At 39.5% G+C, this 17,293-nt stretch overlaps 1 protein-coding gene across 2 annotated transcripts in view; it reads left to right on the forward strand.

Moving 5' to 3' along the window:
- The window catches only part of PHF11 (PHD finger protein 11), a 589,089-nt gene that overhangs the window by 513,596 nt on the left and 58,200 nt on the right, over positions 1-17,293 (forward strand). For both annotated transcript variants that reach the window (XM_053708365.1, XM_053708366.1), the window contains one exon: positions 16,106-16,178. In XM_053708365.1, coding sequence (XP_053564340.1) covers positions 16,106-16,178 — 73 coding nt within the window. The remainder of the gene's footprint in view (positions 1-16,105; positions 16,179-17,293) is intronic.

Here is a 17,293-nt window from a genome sequence, read left to right on the forward strand (position 1 = left end):
CGTAAGTATCTTAATGAGGTTGGTAGTACCCTCTAGCCAGTGACGCCATTCAGTAAGAGCCATCTTGATGGCCAGGAGTTCACGATTCCCCCACGTCATAATTCCTCTCTGCAGGAGAGAACAGCTTAGAGAAAAAGGCCACAGGATGCAATTTGGAGGTTGAAGGGTCTCTTTGGGTTAAGACTGCACCAGCTCCTTTTTCAGAGGCATCAACCTCTAAAGTGAACTGTAAATTAGGATCAGGATGACGTAGCACAGGAGCAGTACAAACGGCCGTTTTCAGATGAGAGCCCAATTCTTACAGTCTCTGTTTCGTTTAGTCAGCTCAGTGAGTGGAGCAACAATCTTGGCGAAATTCTTTATAAACTTGCGATAATAGTTGGAAAATCCCAAGAATCTCTGTAACTCCTTCAATGTGGTGGGCTGAGGCCATTCCAGAACTGCTGATAGCTTAGTGGGATCCATGGCAAAACCATCTTTTGAGATGATATATCCAAGGAATTAAATCCGGACTTGATCTAATTCACATTTCTCTAATTTGGCTACCAGAAAATTGTTTCTGAGACGAAGAAGCACCTGTTTCACATGCTCATGATATTCTTCCAGGGTGGTGGAGAATATGAGGATGTCATCCAGATAGACGATGACAGTACGATTAAGGAGGTCACAGAAGACATCATTGACGAATGATTGAAAAACAGCAGGGGCATTGCACAGCCCAAAAGTCATTATGAGGTACTTGTAATGCCCTGATCCCGTGTTGAAGGCAGTCTTCCACCCATGTCCGGGGAAGATACAAATGAGATTGTAAAATTTTGTAAAGTAGCAAGCATTTTGGAGTGAATCATATAATTCAATGATCAAGGGAATAGAGTAACGATTCTTGATCGTTATGTTATTTTGGGCTCTGTAGTCGATACAGGGTCTCAGACCACCATCCTTTTTCCAAACAAAAAAGAACCCAGCCCTGGCAGGAGTGGAGGATGGGCAAATGAAGCCTTTAGCTATATTCTCTTAGATATATTCTTACATGGCTCTGGTTTCAGCTTTGGACAGTGGATAAGTCCTTCCTTTAGGAAGTGGGGCTCCAGGAAAGAGGTCAATTTTGCAGTCGTAAGGGCGGTGAGGTATAACACATCAGCTGCTTTCTTTTTAAAGACATCCATGAAGTCTGCATATACTGAGGGAAGGTTAGAAGGGGTCAGAAGGCTGGCTATATGAATGTGTTGAAGTGGAGTAACCTTAGCAATGCAGGAGTGAAAACAGGATTTACCCCAGGAGGCCAACTGTCCCTCAGCCCAGTCGATCTGAGGATTGAGTTTACATAGCCAAGGAAGACCAAGGATAATTGGCTGTGCAGGAGAATTAATGACATCAAAGTGCAACTGTTCAGAATGTAGGACCCCCACAGTCATGGTTAGGGGTGCTGATTCAAAATAGATTAAACCTGATCCAAGGGGAGTGCCATCCAGAGTGGTTATTTCTAGACATTGTTTTTTTCTGGAGAAGAGGCAACCCTGCGTGAATCATAAAACGGTGATCTAGGAAATTTCCGGCTGCCCCAGAATCAACAAAGGCCTGAGCGTGGACAGAGTTCTTGAGAAAGCTGAGGGTAACAGGTACCAAGATCCGAGAAGGAGAGAGGGAATTAGTAGTGGCCATGCTTAGAGGTACCCCATTTTTATCCTCTAAGCATTGGCTTTTCCCGGCAGTATATCACAATTCTTAAGTTGCTGTGCATTGGAACAATAGAAGCTCAGTCTTAATCTCCTTCTTCTCTGTCTTTCGGATTCTGAGGTCTTAAGGGTAGAGAGATTCATAGGTTTCTCTTCAGAGGTAACGAGAGGTGTTAGAAGGGTAGAGGGCAGTCTATTGGCTGGACTTGTAGGAGGACGAGAGGGAAGGATTCTGCAAGTTCTCTCTCTTAATCCAGACTGATGCAGAGTGCTATAAAATCATCCAGGGAAGAGGGAACATCACGATAAGTGAGCTCATCCTTGATGCGCTCATACAGGCCTCTCCGGAAGGCCACCTTGAGAGCACTGCAATCCCAACTGGTCTCAAGTGCTAAGGTGCGGAATTTTATGGCGTATTGTGCTACAGATCTATTGCTCTGGCGGAGGTCCAAGAGAGAGTACTCTGCAGCAGAAGTGCTACCAGAAGTCCCAAATACGGAAGATAATGCAGAAATCAAGGTATCGGCATCGTTCAGGAGTTGAGCACTCTGCTCCAAAAGGGGAGAGACCCAGGCTAGGGCCTTGTCTTTCAATAAAGAAATGATAAAGGTAACCTTTGACTGATGAGACTGGAAGGTATGAGGATCATTGCGAAAATACAGTCTGCACTGGTTGAGAAAACCCCTACAGTCGCTAGTGCCATCAAACTTGTCAGGCAACGGTATCCAGGGTATGCTACCAGAAGCAGGGGAGGAGGTTGCGGTACTAGCAGGGACAGTCTGTGTGGCAACAGGAGCAGCATTTTTCTCTGCAACAAGTAAGGAGAGCATAGTAGTAATAGTCTCTAACTTGGAATCCAGGCTTTGCAGGTGTGAGGCGTGGGTTTCCAGCATTTGTCCCTGAAGAGAAATTGCTCTAGCTACCTCATTTGGGTCCATGGCCCAAGTATAATGTGATGCTCGTGGGATATTTCCCTATTAGACCAAACTTAAAGGTATACTGAACCCAAATTTGTTATTTTCTGATTCAGATAGAGAATGCAAATTTTCTTCGTTCTCTTGCTATCTTGATTTGAAGTTTAGAACTCTGGACAGCACTTTGTTATTGGTGGATGAATTTTTCCACCAATCAGCAAAAACAACCCAGGTTGTTCACCAAAAATAGGCTGGCATCTAAAACTTACATTCTTGCATTTCAAATAAAGATACCAAGAGAATGAAGAAAATTTAATAATAGGAGTAAATTAGAAAGCTGCTTAAAATTGCATGCTCTATCTAAATCACGAAAGAAAAAATTTGGGTTCTGTGTCCCTTTAACCAGTAGTCTTCTTATCCCAGCGTCAAGTGGAAGAATAAGGAAATATCCCAGAACAGAATGAGAGGTATAAAATGAGGTAAGTAGTACTCACGGAAAACAGGGCAGTCCTTAAAATCAGCTGTACAGGAAAAAACAGCAGAGAGGTCAGAGACAGGCAAGGTTATGCAACAATAAGGCAATCCAGCAGCTCAGGGGTTAAACAGCAGAGTGGTCAGACAGACAAAGTCCAGCAACAAGGTATGCAGCAGTTCAGGGGTTAAACAACAAAGTGGTCAGACAGGCAAAGTCCAGCAACAAGATATCCAGCAGTTCAGGAGTTAAGGTCTATACTTGGGCAGTGCGTAAAAGTTAAGCAGGTACTTATATAGGCGCCGATTCACATCATGGAGACCGTGAAGATCCAACTGGCAACAAAGGGGAATTGACGTGCGGCAATGACGTCATCATGGCACACATTTACAGCAACCGCCGTGTCCATGCAACAGCCATAGCAACAGATCGTGCAACAGAGAAGGAGCGCACGGCATGACACTTTCTGTTTTTACATGATTTGGGTTGTAACCATACCCTGTATTTTTAATCATTGTTTTATTAAAACGTTTTTATCGTATACTGAGAGCTGGAGCTTTTATAATACCAGTATTGTTTGGGGAGAACTACACCTGCCTCGGTGACCAGTAAGCTGGAGGACACTGAGTTCCCAGTCAGCCACACTTGTGAGTACAAGTCCTTACGTGTGTTTGTGTATTGTGTTTTTTCAGTATCCTGAAAGTTTTTAAACACAGCCAGCAGAAGAAATTACACTCCTAGTTGGATATAGAAGAGACAAGGTTAAAAAAAAATAATCCATTGTTCTCTCCAAGTATTTGTGATTTGGTTTATGGACAGATATAAGATAAAGAAGCATGTATATGTATACAATGTGATAAAGTAATGAGATCTGATTATACCTACGAGCTCAACCCATTTTATTAGGTTGTGGCTTTAAAACACAAAATCAGCTTTTTTATATACACAAATTAACCTTAAAAAACAAATCTCATACATTTTATACTCTGCAGCTGGTAAAAAAAATAATTGAAAACACATTAAGGGAAAACAATTTTATAGTATACTGTCCCTTTAAGTATAACAGTATCATACACACCTTGTTACACAGTAGACAAACATTGAAACTTACTCCCCCCAGATCAAGTTAGTCTTGACATTCTAAATCAAACATGCTTGTATAGCCCACCTAAAACCCAAGCTTCTAGTTTATCCATATTCATTTTATAGTAAATGTAACCCGGCTCTCTCTCTATCCCAATGATTTCTGTACTGTATTAACATCTACCTTAAGCTCCTGTGATATTCTATGTTGATTAGCGTGCTTTTGTGATTCAGCTGCAAAAGAATGTTTGTAACGTGTGACAGAATATGCAGGAAATATGAAAAGGCTTAGAAAAAGGAACATAAACTGCTCAATATGGAAAACTATTTCTATTTTATGTAATGTAATTCTACAATCTACACAGTAGGTTGTACTTTACATAAACATTGTCCTGAACACTGTGCATAATTTTGGAAGCTGGTGCAGAGGGCCACAGAGAATTATTGCACAGTGAATGAGTTATGTTTGTATTATACAGTTTAATACAAACATAACTCATTCACTGTGCAATAATTCTCTTTGACCCTCTGCACCAAGCTTCCAAAATTATGCACAGTGTTCAGGACAATGTTATGTGGAGTACAACTACTGCAGCCCACTGAAAACAAACAGACACAGCTGGCTCTGGCAAGGGGGTCAAATACTGTGGCAGTCACATGACCAAGACCATACACCATACCGGACCCCTTGTACATAACACATTGAAGCCCTCTCGAGCCCTGGAAGCTGTCCATCTTCTACCTTCCCCCTATGTACAGCCTCAACCAAGTGACTTCTCAATGCTCGCACACCGCTCACACCAGCTCAACTACACGCGCGAGGCAACCTCTCCTCCACATTTTTTGTGCATCTTAACCACCCGGCGTTTGCACATGTTAGACCCTGAATCATCTCTGACTGCACAGTGAAATAAATTGTTATGTTAAAGTGGGCTCAAGGGGAACTACTTTGTGCCCCACAACAAGGACTGGGCACGGGGCAGCTTCCCCTTTTGCCCCGTGTTAAAGGCGGCTCTTACGACCGCTGCTTCTTAACTTTTGTTTCCGGCGCTGCATTCGCAGCTTAATAAATCTAGCCCCTAGTATACAGGATTATAGAATTTCTGAAATATCAGTTTGATTGACAAAATATATAGCATTTCAAGCAAAATACATAGGGCCAGATTCAAGTGAAGCGCTAAATATCACTTGCGAGCAAGCGATATTAGCGCTCCACTTCATAATACCAGCGCACGATAATGTGCACTGGTATTACAAGTAAATCTCATTGTGAACGCGAGCGGGCTTCCATAGGCTCCAATGGGAGCCTCGTTCTTATGTCGTCACAAACGGCATCAGAACTGCGCACAGCAAAATAGGTAAGTAGCTCTGCAATGGGCAGCATTTTTAAATATATATGTATTTGACTATATACATATATATTTATGTGTTAATATGTGTAGACCGCAATGTAAAGGCACATTTCAGTGCCAACTTTAGAACCCAAAAACTGCCTAGTCTTTTTTAATTAAAAACTACATTGACCTCTATTTTGAGGGCATTTGGGACACTTTTAGAAAAGTGACCAAAGATGTAATCTCTGGTTAATTTTTCGGAGCACAAATTGCTACAGCAAGCTCACGGTAGCAATAATCAGCCACTTGTGTTTTAATTATTGCGCTCCCCGCCAACGGGGCAAATATGCCCGTTTGTGGGAGCACAATAATTTAGCACTCCACTTGTAATCTATCCCCATAATTTACAGCAAAATGTTTGTAACATATTCAAAATAAAAAATTCTCAGTCTAGCATTGCTTCTACAAGTTTGTGCAGATTTGTACAATTTACATTCCAGCACCTATTTAAACATCCTAGAAAGTGTCGAGAGACACGTGATCTGTTTCGCGTTTTCAATTTTCAGATGTTCTCAAAGTTGTTTAATGGGGTTGAGGACTTGTGATTATGGAGGGGAATCCATGCAAATTAGCACTACTTGCTCTTTCTTGGATTTCAGCTACTCCTGGCATAGGTTAGATGTGTGTTTAGGAATTTTCTCCTGCAGGTAAATTAATCATTTTCCACACAACTTAGAGCCAGTAGGGATGGAATGAAGACCGCCCTTTATCAGTTGTCTTTTGACTGGGCTGTTCTATTCCATAATCATGTAAAAGGGACAGTCTACTTCAAAAATTGTATTGTTTAAAAAGATAGATAATCCCTTTATTACCTATTCCCCAGTTTTGCATGACCAACACAGTTATATTAATATACTTTTTTACCTCTGTGATTACCTTGTATCTAAGCATCTTCTGACAGCCCCCTTATCACATGACTATTTATTATCTATTGACTTGCATTTTAGCCAGTTAGTGATGTGTCATGCACAACTCCACGGGAGAGAGAACAATCTTATCTATATGGCACACATGAATTAGCAGTCCCTGGTTGTGAAAAACTAATTTAAAAAAAGCATGTGATAAGAGGCAGAAATTTAGAGGTTAAATGTTATAAAGTATATTAATATAACAATGTTGGTTGTGCAAAGCTGGGAAATGGGTAGTAAAGGCATTATCTATCTTTTTAAAGGGATACTAAACCCACATTTTTTATTTCATGATTCATATAGAGCATGCAATTTTAAGCAACTTTCTAATTTATTCCTATTATCAATTTTTCTTTGTTCTCGTGCTATCTTTATTTAAAAAGCAGGAATGTGATGCATAGGAGCCGGCCCATTTTTGGTTGAGAACCGGGGGTTATGCTTGCTTATTTTGGTGGGTAAATGTAAACCTCCAATAAGCAAGGGCTATCCATGGTGCTGAACCTAAAATGGGCTGGCTGCTAAGATTTACATTCCTGCTTTTTAAAATAAAGATAGCAAGAGAATGAAGAAAAATTGATAATTGGAGTAAAATTAGAAAGTTGCTTAAATTTCATGCTCTATTTGAATCATGAAAAAATTGGGTTCAGTGTCCCTTTAAATAATAACTTTGCTGTAGACTGTCCCTGTAACTTGATAGCTGGTGTTTTAATTGAGTAGGTTTTGCCTCATCTTGCTTTGGGTGAAAATTATTTGGTTTCAGAAAATGTGTGCGTTGTACTGCACCCTTTAGAAATATTCATCTTAGCTGCATTTTGTCACTGGTAACGTTTTTTTAAGCACTAAGAAGAACAGCTTGTCCTTTTATTGCTCACTAAAATCATTGACGTGATTACAAAAGATATTTCAACTAATGTCCTTCTTCAAAGGTCCTAACAATAGCACTAGTAGACTAATAATATAATTAATATTAGGTGTTAATTGTTATAAGATAAATACCACTCACATACGTTAGAATGTTACTCTTTGAATGGAATGTATAGTGTCTCAAAAGGTTTGAAAATTTATAAGGGATGTAAAATATTGATTTGCCTCTGGTTTGTTAATATACTGTATATATATATATATATATATATATATATATATATATATCAGTGACGTGCAGTCATAGGAGGCAGGTGAGGCAGCACTTTTTAAAATAATGTTTTAAAAAAAATTATTATTTTTTTAAGTTGTCATATTATTATTTTTTTGTGGCCCAAGGTTCCCAGACCTACCCCAGCACCCCCTGCCACCGCCGCCACCGCCACCATGCAAAAATAAATGCGATCCACCAAGATTCCATATCCATATTGCGCAAAGAAGGAGAGGCTGTGAGCCGTTCAGCTTCCTCTCCTTTGCGCAATATAGATATGTTAGAGCATTGAAGAGCAGGCCCTGCTAGAGACTACCACCGAGTGGTTTAAGTCTCTTAGGTATCGCAGTCAATTATACTGCTCAAGAGGCTATGTTTACAAGCAGCCTCAGCCGGAGCCCAGCCAATCAGCGCCTCTTTTTTGTCATAGTAGGTAGGTCTGGGCTCCGGGCGGGAAGAGAAAATACTGAGAGACTGAGAGTGGGAGTCCGACAGAGAGGCGCGTAGGTCACGTGTGAGCCGGTGAGGGGGAGCACTCAGTGTGAGCGGAGCAGTGGAGTTCTCTGTCTGAGAAAGTCTGCATGAATGGCCAGGTGACTTAAATGCTTTCCTGCCTCTGCCCTTCGCTTCCTTTATTTATGTGCCTCTACGTGAGGGCGGCATGCACGCTATCTATGCTTGTAGACAGAGTCTCAGTCTAGGTATGTCAGGATTTCTAATCAATCAGTCCTTGCTTGCCGGGGGGGGATATTTAGACAATGAGGATGGTAACCAGGCATTTCTGCAATGCTGTGGGGTCACAAGTCTAGGTCTAGTGTGATAAATAATGTAAACATGTTTTGTTGTATTCCTTCATGTTAGATCTTACCTTGGATGAACATTGATGCTAAACCTTTCCTAGCTTCTGTTTATTCAGAAACTGTCAGTTTCGTGATCCCCTCTGTGCCTTTATTAATAGTAAAGGCACAGAGGGGATCACGAAATTGACACAGAGGGGATCACGAAATTGACAGTAGTAGTTTAAAATTGACAGTATTAAATTACTATCCATTGTTGGTAAATGGATGCCATGTTGTTCCCATTATATAGAATTATGTGTAAGAGCAGAGCTGTACGTGTTTTGTATAATAATAATTACAAGGTCTCTGAAGGATATGACTTCCTTAAATAAGCTTCTGTAATGTAGTAGCATTTCTATTTTACATGCCATTCACATACAGGGAGTGCAGAATTATTAGGCAAATGAGTATTTTGACCACATCATCCTCTTTATGGCATGTTGTCTTACTCCAAGCTGTATAGGGCTTGAAAGCTACTACCAATTAAGCATATTTAGGTGATGTGCATCTCTGTAATGAGAAGGGGTGTGGTCTAATGACATCAACACCCTATATCAGGTGTGCATAATATTAGGCAACTTCCTTTCCTTTGGGCAAAATGGGTCAAAAGAAGGACTTGACAGGCTTGGAAAAGTCAAAAATAGTGAGATTATCTTGGCAGAGGGATGCAGCACTCTTAAAATTGCAAAGCTTCTGAAGCGTGATCATCGAACAATCAAGCGTTTCATTCAAAATAGTCAACAGGGTCGCAAGAAGCTGTGGAAAAAACCAAGGCGCAAAATAACTGCCCATGAACTGAGAAAAGTCATGCCGTGCAGCTGCCAAGATGCCACTTGCCACCAGTTTGGCCATATTTCAGAGCTGCAACATCACTGGAGTGCCCAAAAGCACAAGGTGTGCAATACTCAGAGACATGGCCAAGGTAAGAAAGGCTGAAAGACGACCACCACTGAACAAGACACACAAGCTGAAACGTCAAGACTAGGCCAAGAAATATCTCAAGGTTTTATGGACTGATGAAATGAGAGATGAGTCTTGATGGGCCAGATGATGGGCCCGTGGCTGGATTGGTAAAGGGCAGAGAGCTCCAGTCGACTCAGACACCAGCAAGGTGGAGGTGGAGTACTGGTTTGTGGCTTGGTATCATCAAAGATGAGCTTGTGGGGCCTTTTCGGGTTGAGGATGGAGTCAAGCTCAACTCCCAGTCCTACTGCCCAGTTTCTGGAAGACACCTTCTTCAAGCAGTGGTACAGGAGAAGTCTGCATCCTTCAAGAAAACATGATTTTCATGCAGGACAATGCTCCATCACACGCGTCCAAGTACTCCACAGCGTGGCTGGCAAGAAAGGGTATAAAAGAAGAAAATCTAATGACATGGCCTCCTTGTTCACCTGATCTGAACCCCATTGAGAATCTGTGGTCCCATCATCAAATGTGAGATTTACAAGGAGGGAAAACAGTACACCTCTCTGAACAGTGTCTGGGAGGGCTGTGGTTGCTGCTGCACGCAATGTTGATGGTGAACAGATCAAAAACAATGACAGAATCCATGGATGGCAGGCTTTTGAGTGTCCTTGCAAAGAAAGGTGGCTATATTGGTCACTGATTTGTTTTTGTTTTGTTTTTGAATGTCAGAAATGTATATTTGTGAATGTTGAGATGTTATATTTGGTTTCACCTGGTAAAAATAAATAATTGAAATGGGTATATATTTGTTTTTTGTTAAGTTGCCTAATAATTATGCACAGTAATAGTCACGCTGCACACACAGATATCCCCCTAAAATAGCTATAACTAAAAACAAACTAAAAACTACTTCCAAAACTATTCAGCTTTGATATTAATGAGTTTTTTGGGTTCATTGAGAACATGGTTGTTTGTTCAATAATAAAATTAATCCTCAAAATACAACTTGCCTAATAATTCTGCACTCCCTGTAGATGCTAAAAAAAGCTTTTTTAAAAATATTTTGCTATTAGCCTATTTTACAGTTGTCAAAATTAAACTTTAAAAGGGCAAATCATATTGTGTATTGTTCTACATTCATTATGTTTTAGTGCCTCTTTACTATCATACATCAGAGAGATATCTGTATAAACATGAAGAAATAGGAGAACTTCTAACTATGTATACACATTTAATGTTCTGGTACTTTAAAAGGCAGTATAAGAATTTGATGTCATAAGTGTAATGCACATAGAGTAGAGTATTAAAGGTGCATAGAGTAGAATCTTGGTTTTGAAAAGCTCTATAACTGTAAATACAGCCTTTAACTGCCCTCACCCTAGGCCTAGACAACAACAAAGCAAACCCAGCAATGCAATCAGTATTATTAACAAAGAGGCTCAAGCTATGGGTACTGGGTGTCTACATGAGCTATAAAATGTATAGCTCATATAGGCAGTAGGCACCCAGTACACTCACTGACAGTCTGACACCCATAGCCTGAGCCTCTTTGTTAATAATACTGATTGCATTGCAATCATTTTTGGGTTTCCTTTGTTTTTGTCTAGGCCTAGGGTCTAAGTTTATTATTGGTGTTTTTTACACTACACCACCAGGGTTGGGCAAATACATCCTGCACTGTGCAAACTGCAAAACTTAAGTTAACCCATCTGCTTCTGAGAAAAGAAAAGCCAGAGCAATGTGTGCACGCCTGCAACCAATGCAAAATCAAATATATAATGTTGTACAAAAAGATTGTGGCAGGTGCAAATAAAATGCAATCAAAGACTGATGCCTAGTGCAGTTTGCACTATTAGGCTATGTAGCTGGATGATTCCTACTACCATAACTGGGTTCATAAATAGTTGAATAACCCACATATAATATATATAAAAAAGCCTGTCCTAAACCTTATCACTGAGTAATTCAATTTTAGTTTTTACCACAGTACAGAAATAAGATTTAAGACACTAAGACAAGCTTTTAAAAAAAATATATAATGTGTGGTTATTCAACTATTTAGCCCACTTATGGTAGTAGTAATCATCCAGCTACATAGCCTAATAGTGCAAACTGCACTAGGCATCAGTGTTTGATTGATTGCATTTTATTTGCACCTGCCACAAATCTTTTTGTACAACAATATATATATGATTTTTGCACAGGTTGGCAGGCGTGCACACCTCTAGCCTTTCTTTTTTCAGTATCAGATGGGTTAACTTAAGCTTTGCAGTTTTGCGCAGTGCAAGATCCTTTATTTATTGAGTAATATAAAGCAGGAGGTCCAATATATTGGAGCTGGTATTGGAGCTGAATTTTAGATATATTTATTACTTTACTACATGGTTTTATCTGCTAGTATTGGAGCTGAATTTGAGATATATTTATTACTTTACTACATGGTTTTATCTGCTGGTATTGGAGCTGAATTTGAGATACATTTATTACTTTACTACATGGTTTTATCTGCTGGTATTGGAGCTGAATTTGAGATACATTTATTACTTTACTACATGGTTTTATCTGCTGGTATTGGAGCTGAATTTGAGATACATTTATTACTTTACTACATGGTTTTATCTGCTGGTATTGGAGCTGAATTTGAGATATATTTATAACTTTATTGCATGGTTTTATCTGCTGGTATTGGAGCTGTATTTTAGATATATTTATTACTTTAATTGCATGGTTTTATCTGCTAGTATTGGAGTTGAATTTGAGATATATTTTATTACCTTTACTACATGGTTTTATCTGCTGGTATTGGAGCTGTATTGGAGATATATGCATTACTTTTACTACATCTGCTGGTATTGGGTTAGGCACCTTTTAAACTTTATATAGCAATCCCTTGTTAGGCTAAAAGTTAGGCAAGGACAGGTTGTTTGTGCTCCATTGAGCAGGACTGCATGCAATGTCTTTTTCAGCTTATTACACTCATAATAGGAACTAGGAGTGGATTTGTGGCACCTCTTAATATGGTAAATTATTTTTCTTTTCACAAGAAAGTGAGCAGAGAAGAAATTGTGTATCATTCTACTTGTCTAAGTAACTGGCACTGTGCCACAGAATTGTGTGAATGGGGTATGTGAGCAGAGTGTGTGTGTGTGTGCGCGGTAGTGTGTGTGTCAGTGAAGCAGAGCATGTGTGCTTTATTCTCCATGTAATCAACACATTTCAAATGAGCTGGTGGTTTAGTGCAGTGTTTCTCAACCACGGTCCTCAAGTACCCTCAACAGGTCAGGTTTTCATTAAAGCTGAATCGGTGAACTTGCTCACATCCATCAGCTGATTATTTCACCTGTGCACTGGTTCAGCTATAATTAAAACCTGGTCTGTTGGGGTAACCTGAGGCCCACGGGGTATATGTGTTTCTCCGGCGTATCATATCTAGTGCCTCACCAGCCTCTGACCTCACCGCACATCACTGATAATATATATAATATATATGATATATATATAAAAATATAACGGTAGCAAAAAACTTGCATTCACTGGTCTTTTCAAACACCAAACATTTATTGTAACGTTTCGGAGACAAAAGTATCCCCTTCCTCAGACAAAAAAAAGGTATTTTTTTTGTCTGAGGAAGGGGATACTTTGTCTCCGAAACGTTACAATAAATGTTTGGTGTTTGAAAAGGACCAGTGAGTGCAAGTTTTTGCCACCGTTAATCTACTATCCACTAGCACCCTGGCAGCTGAATTTGGAAGTGAGAGTGCTCATCTATGGGATTATATAAATATAAATATATATATATATATATATATAGTATATATACACACATATATACACAGTATATATTTGCATACGAAGAGAGAAATGCTCTACCAGGAACGAACAACAGCTCATCAGCTAGCATACAAATGAGGAGAATTGTCAGGTATTTCGGGGCTGGACGATCCTTACTTGGCTGTATCAGACTGTATATGCTTCAGGAAATTTTTCCTCTTGTGAAAAGCACATCTGGTCTAAAAGAGGCTGCTCCTGGGTGGTAAATCGCCATAGAACTAGCTGATGAGCTGTTGTTCGTGTCATGGTAGCGCGCTTCTCTCTTCGTATGCAAATTAATATGCCCCTGAGGAAGTCTCTCTATGGGTTATGGGGAAAACCAGATGTGGACTCCTTGCCATGTGTGCTTAGATGAATACTGGCTGCACCTCACTGACGAGGCCCTTAGGAGGCCGAAACAATCATCTGGGGTTTGTCATGTTCCTTGTTCAGAAGAGAATTGCCTGTATTATCAGGGCTGGACTGACCTAACTTTGGCGGATCAGACTGATATGCTTCAGGAAAGCTTTCCTCTGTGAAAAGAACACTGGTCTAAAAGAGGCTGCTCCTGTGTGGTAAATAGCCATAGAACTAGCTGATGAGCTGTTTGTTCGCTCCTGGTAGAGTGCTTCTCTCTTCGTATGCAAATTAATATGACCCTGGGGAAGTCTCCCTATGGGGGAAACCAAACTTGGGACTCCTTGCCCAGTGTGCTTAGAGGAATATGGCTGCACCTCACTGACGAGGCCCATAGGAGGCCGAAACGATCCTCTGGAGTTGTCATGTTCCTTGTTCAGAGGAGAATTGGGCCTGGTATTTCGGGCTGAGCTGACAATACTTACATCAGGACTGATATGCTTTAGGAAAGTTTTCCTCTGTGAAAAGCACACTGGTCTAAAAGATGCTGCTCTGGGTGGTAAATAGCCATAGAACTAGCTGATGAGCTGTTGTTTGTTCCTGAATAGAGCGCTTCTCTCTTCGTATGGCAAATATATATATATATATATAGATATATAACACACACACACACACACAACTGTGTATTTAGGTTTTTGTGCTGCCCTAGGCACTCAAATACTGCTGCCCAATACACCCTCCCATACACACAAATGTTTTAGTATAAATAAAAAGAGGAGAAAACGCTTAACCTGTGAAAGAACAATAGCAAAATAGCTTGTTCTATGGCTAGTTACCACCCTAGAAGCAGCCTCTTTTTTGCTCAATAAGTGCCTTTCACAGAGAAAAACTTTCCTGGTAGCATATCAGTCTGATCCTGACTTCACAGTACAGGGGTCCAGCACCGAAATAGCCAGGCAGATCCCTCACTGAACTCGTCAGTGAGGTGCAGTCATATCCCTCTAGGCACACTGAGCAATGGGTCCACGTCTGATTCCTGCATCACACTTAGGAAGACTTCCCCAAGTGTCATAATTTGCATAAATAAAAAGAGAGAAGCGCTCAACCTGGGAACGAACAATAGCATAATAGCTTGTTTCTATGGGCTATGGGGTTTTGCCGTTTCTCTCGTTCAGAGAGAGATTGCCTGGTATTTCGGTGCTGGACTATACTGTGAAGGTCAGGATCAAACTGATATGCTACAGGGAAAGCATATCCCTCTCTGAATACTGTGAAAGGCACATATTGAGCAAAAAGAGGCTGCTTCTAGGGTGGTAACTAGCCATAGAACAAGGCTATTATGCTATTGTTCGTTCCCAGGTTGAGCGTGTCTCTCTCTCTCCCTAAGTGTGATGCGGGAATCCCCTGTATACAACAGAGAAATGTCTTTAAATAATGCAGGATGTCAGCACCTCACTATGAAATCCTATGACAAGGTTGGAAATGTTATATAAAAAGATGGAGCGCCAAATAGGCTGAAGGTATCTGTAAGCTAAGATATCTATATAGACTACATAGGTAAAAAACAGTAAAATCTTACTAAGTATACTGTTAAGATTAAGCTGTATACTGTTAAATATGTATTAAAAACACACATATAATAGGGTACCCTATACTACAAAAATTACCATAAAAATAAAAACAGAAATAAAAGTCACAAATTTAAATGTAAAACTCAGAGTTAAAACACAACTCAGAGTTAAGTCCTCAGATGTTGCAGAAAATTGGCCAGTGATTAATAAGTGATATCCTCAAGTGTTCAAAAAAAATAGTGGTCCAGTAAAAAATAGTGAATGTCCCTTTATGACTGTGTCCAATACTGTCCAAATGAGGTGTGCCTAATGTTGTGAGTCCCACATAAGTGATATCCAGTAGATCCAATTGTAAATCCCTAAAAAAATGTATAAAAAATATATAATAAAAATACTAAATTATATATATATATATATATATATATATATATAATACAGTATATATATATATATATATATATATATTTATATTTATTATATATATACAGTGATCCTAAAAGTATGAACCAACAAATTGGTTGAACCAAAAACGTGAATCCAATGTAGTGATAACTGTAAAAATAAAATTCACATAGTGCAATACCGTTTACAATAGTATAAGGGCTTTTAGAAATAGGCTTACCCTATTTAGCAGACTCGAGCAGTGACTAGTATCTCTATCGACGCGATTCGGCCCCAGCGTGGGCCTTTCTCAAGATGGAAATGTTGTTATCCTCAATACAAAAGACTACTTGCAAGAATACAGTTGTCAGTTGAAGGGTTAGGAAATCATGTAAATTATATTAATACCCAACACCTGTTTTTAGCAGGACGTTAAAAGGAATTGTTGGTAAATCAATAAATAATGGGCTTAAAAAAGGCAGGAGTTGGAATTCATAGAGGTGAAGTATACAAGATTTCCAACCTTAAAATCAAGTATAATTTCAAAGATTCATAAACAAAAGACCCCTCCATGCATGTTATTTGATTGTGATTAGAATAAATATATAAGGTTTATCAGCATCTGTTTTTTTCTTATGTTTGATTATGATTCTCTCATCTAGATTGAGACTTTCATTGAATTCAAGAGAATTAAAAATCAGATACCCCAGGCTGCAGGCTGCAGTTTAGGACCAGGTGGGTTTTCCATTTTATTCATCAACTGGAATGAAGTCTTTATATTGAGAAATAGAACAAACCATTTAATCAGTGATAATCCGTGAACTACCAAATAAAGTATAAGAGAACAAAGCAAAGGCATGCATGTCCACGCACATAGTAGAAGCTATTTGTCATATCCACATATCCACTGCATTCTGTCTGATATAGAAAAGATCCATAAACATTAGAAACATATATATATATAACACACTGACTTTAATGTTGCTTTTTGCTTATTGGCTATGACTCATTGCAGAGCAGTACAGTGCATGCAATAGATTCAAATAATTTACACTGAGAACTTTAACCAAAGAAACAAGCTAGCCTATTACAATACTTGTGTTGCATGTCTTTTTAGCTTCTGATCCCAGCCACTGTAGGTCCCAGTATTAACGAGCATTAACTCTATCATACCCTATCTATTGTTGATTCAGTCACTACAACTGACCCTATATGTTTCTGCCTGAGTCCCCAAATTATTTTAATTAATTCCACCAATACCTAAGAACCCCCCTGTGCAATCTCCACCCACTGCCAACACCCCCACTGCAAAATCCCTATACAAAATCCACCCCACCAGTGATCCCCCCCTTCACAATACCTTGCTACATTTTAAATATGTCTACTATATCTAATCATCCTACAAGTCCCCTAAACATCTAATGATCGCCTAAAGTTACGGCTGAAGGGCCCTTCATTTAGCCTCTCCAAGCCAACAGCAGCAAACACTTCTTTTCTTCTTGATCCTCTCTGTCTTCTGCTTAGGGTGCTATCCATTAATTAAATCATTTGAATATTTTCTTAATTAGAATAACCAATCAAGATTGCAGATGGGCTAATTGTCAAAACTGGGCAAACCAACTCTGTTGTGTGTTTAAAAATGTGCTTTAAAAAAATAGAGATCAGAACCTTGTACACCCCACAATCTGAAGCCTAGACAGCATCTGATTTTTGTGGACACACAGCGTACATACTTGTCTGTCACTCAAGTTTATGCTTAAAGCACCAGTCAGCTGCTGATCACCTAAAAAAGGATACAACAAAGTGATAGTTGAGTTTTTTCTACCCTTTAAACTTCTTTTTTTCTTTAC

Source organism: Bombina bombina, chromosome 3 (genome assembly GCF_027579735.1).
Source record: "Bombina bombina isolate aBomBom1 chromosome 3, aBomBom1.pri, whole genome shotgun sequence".
NCBI classification, from domain to species: Eukaryota; Metazoa; Chordata; class Amphibia; order Anura; family Bombinatoridae; genus Bombina; species Bombina bombina.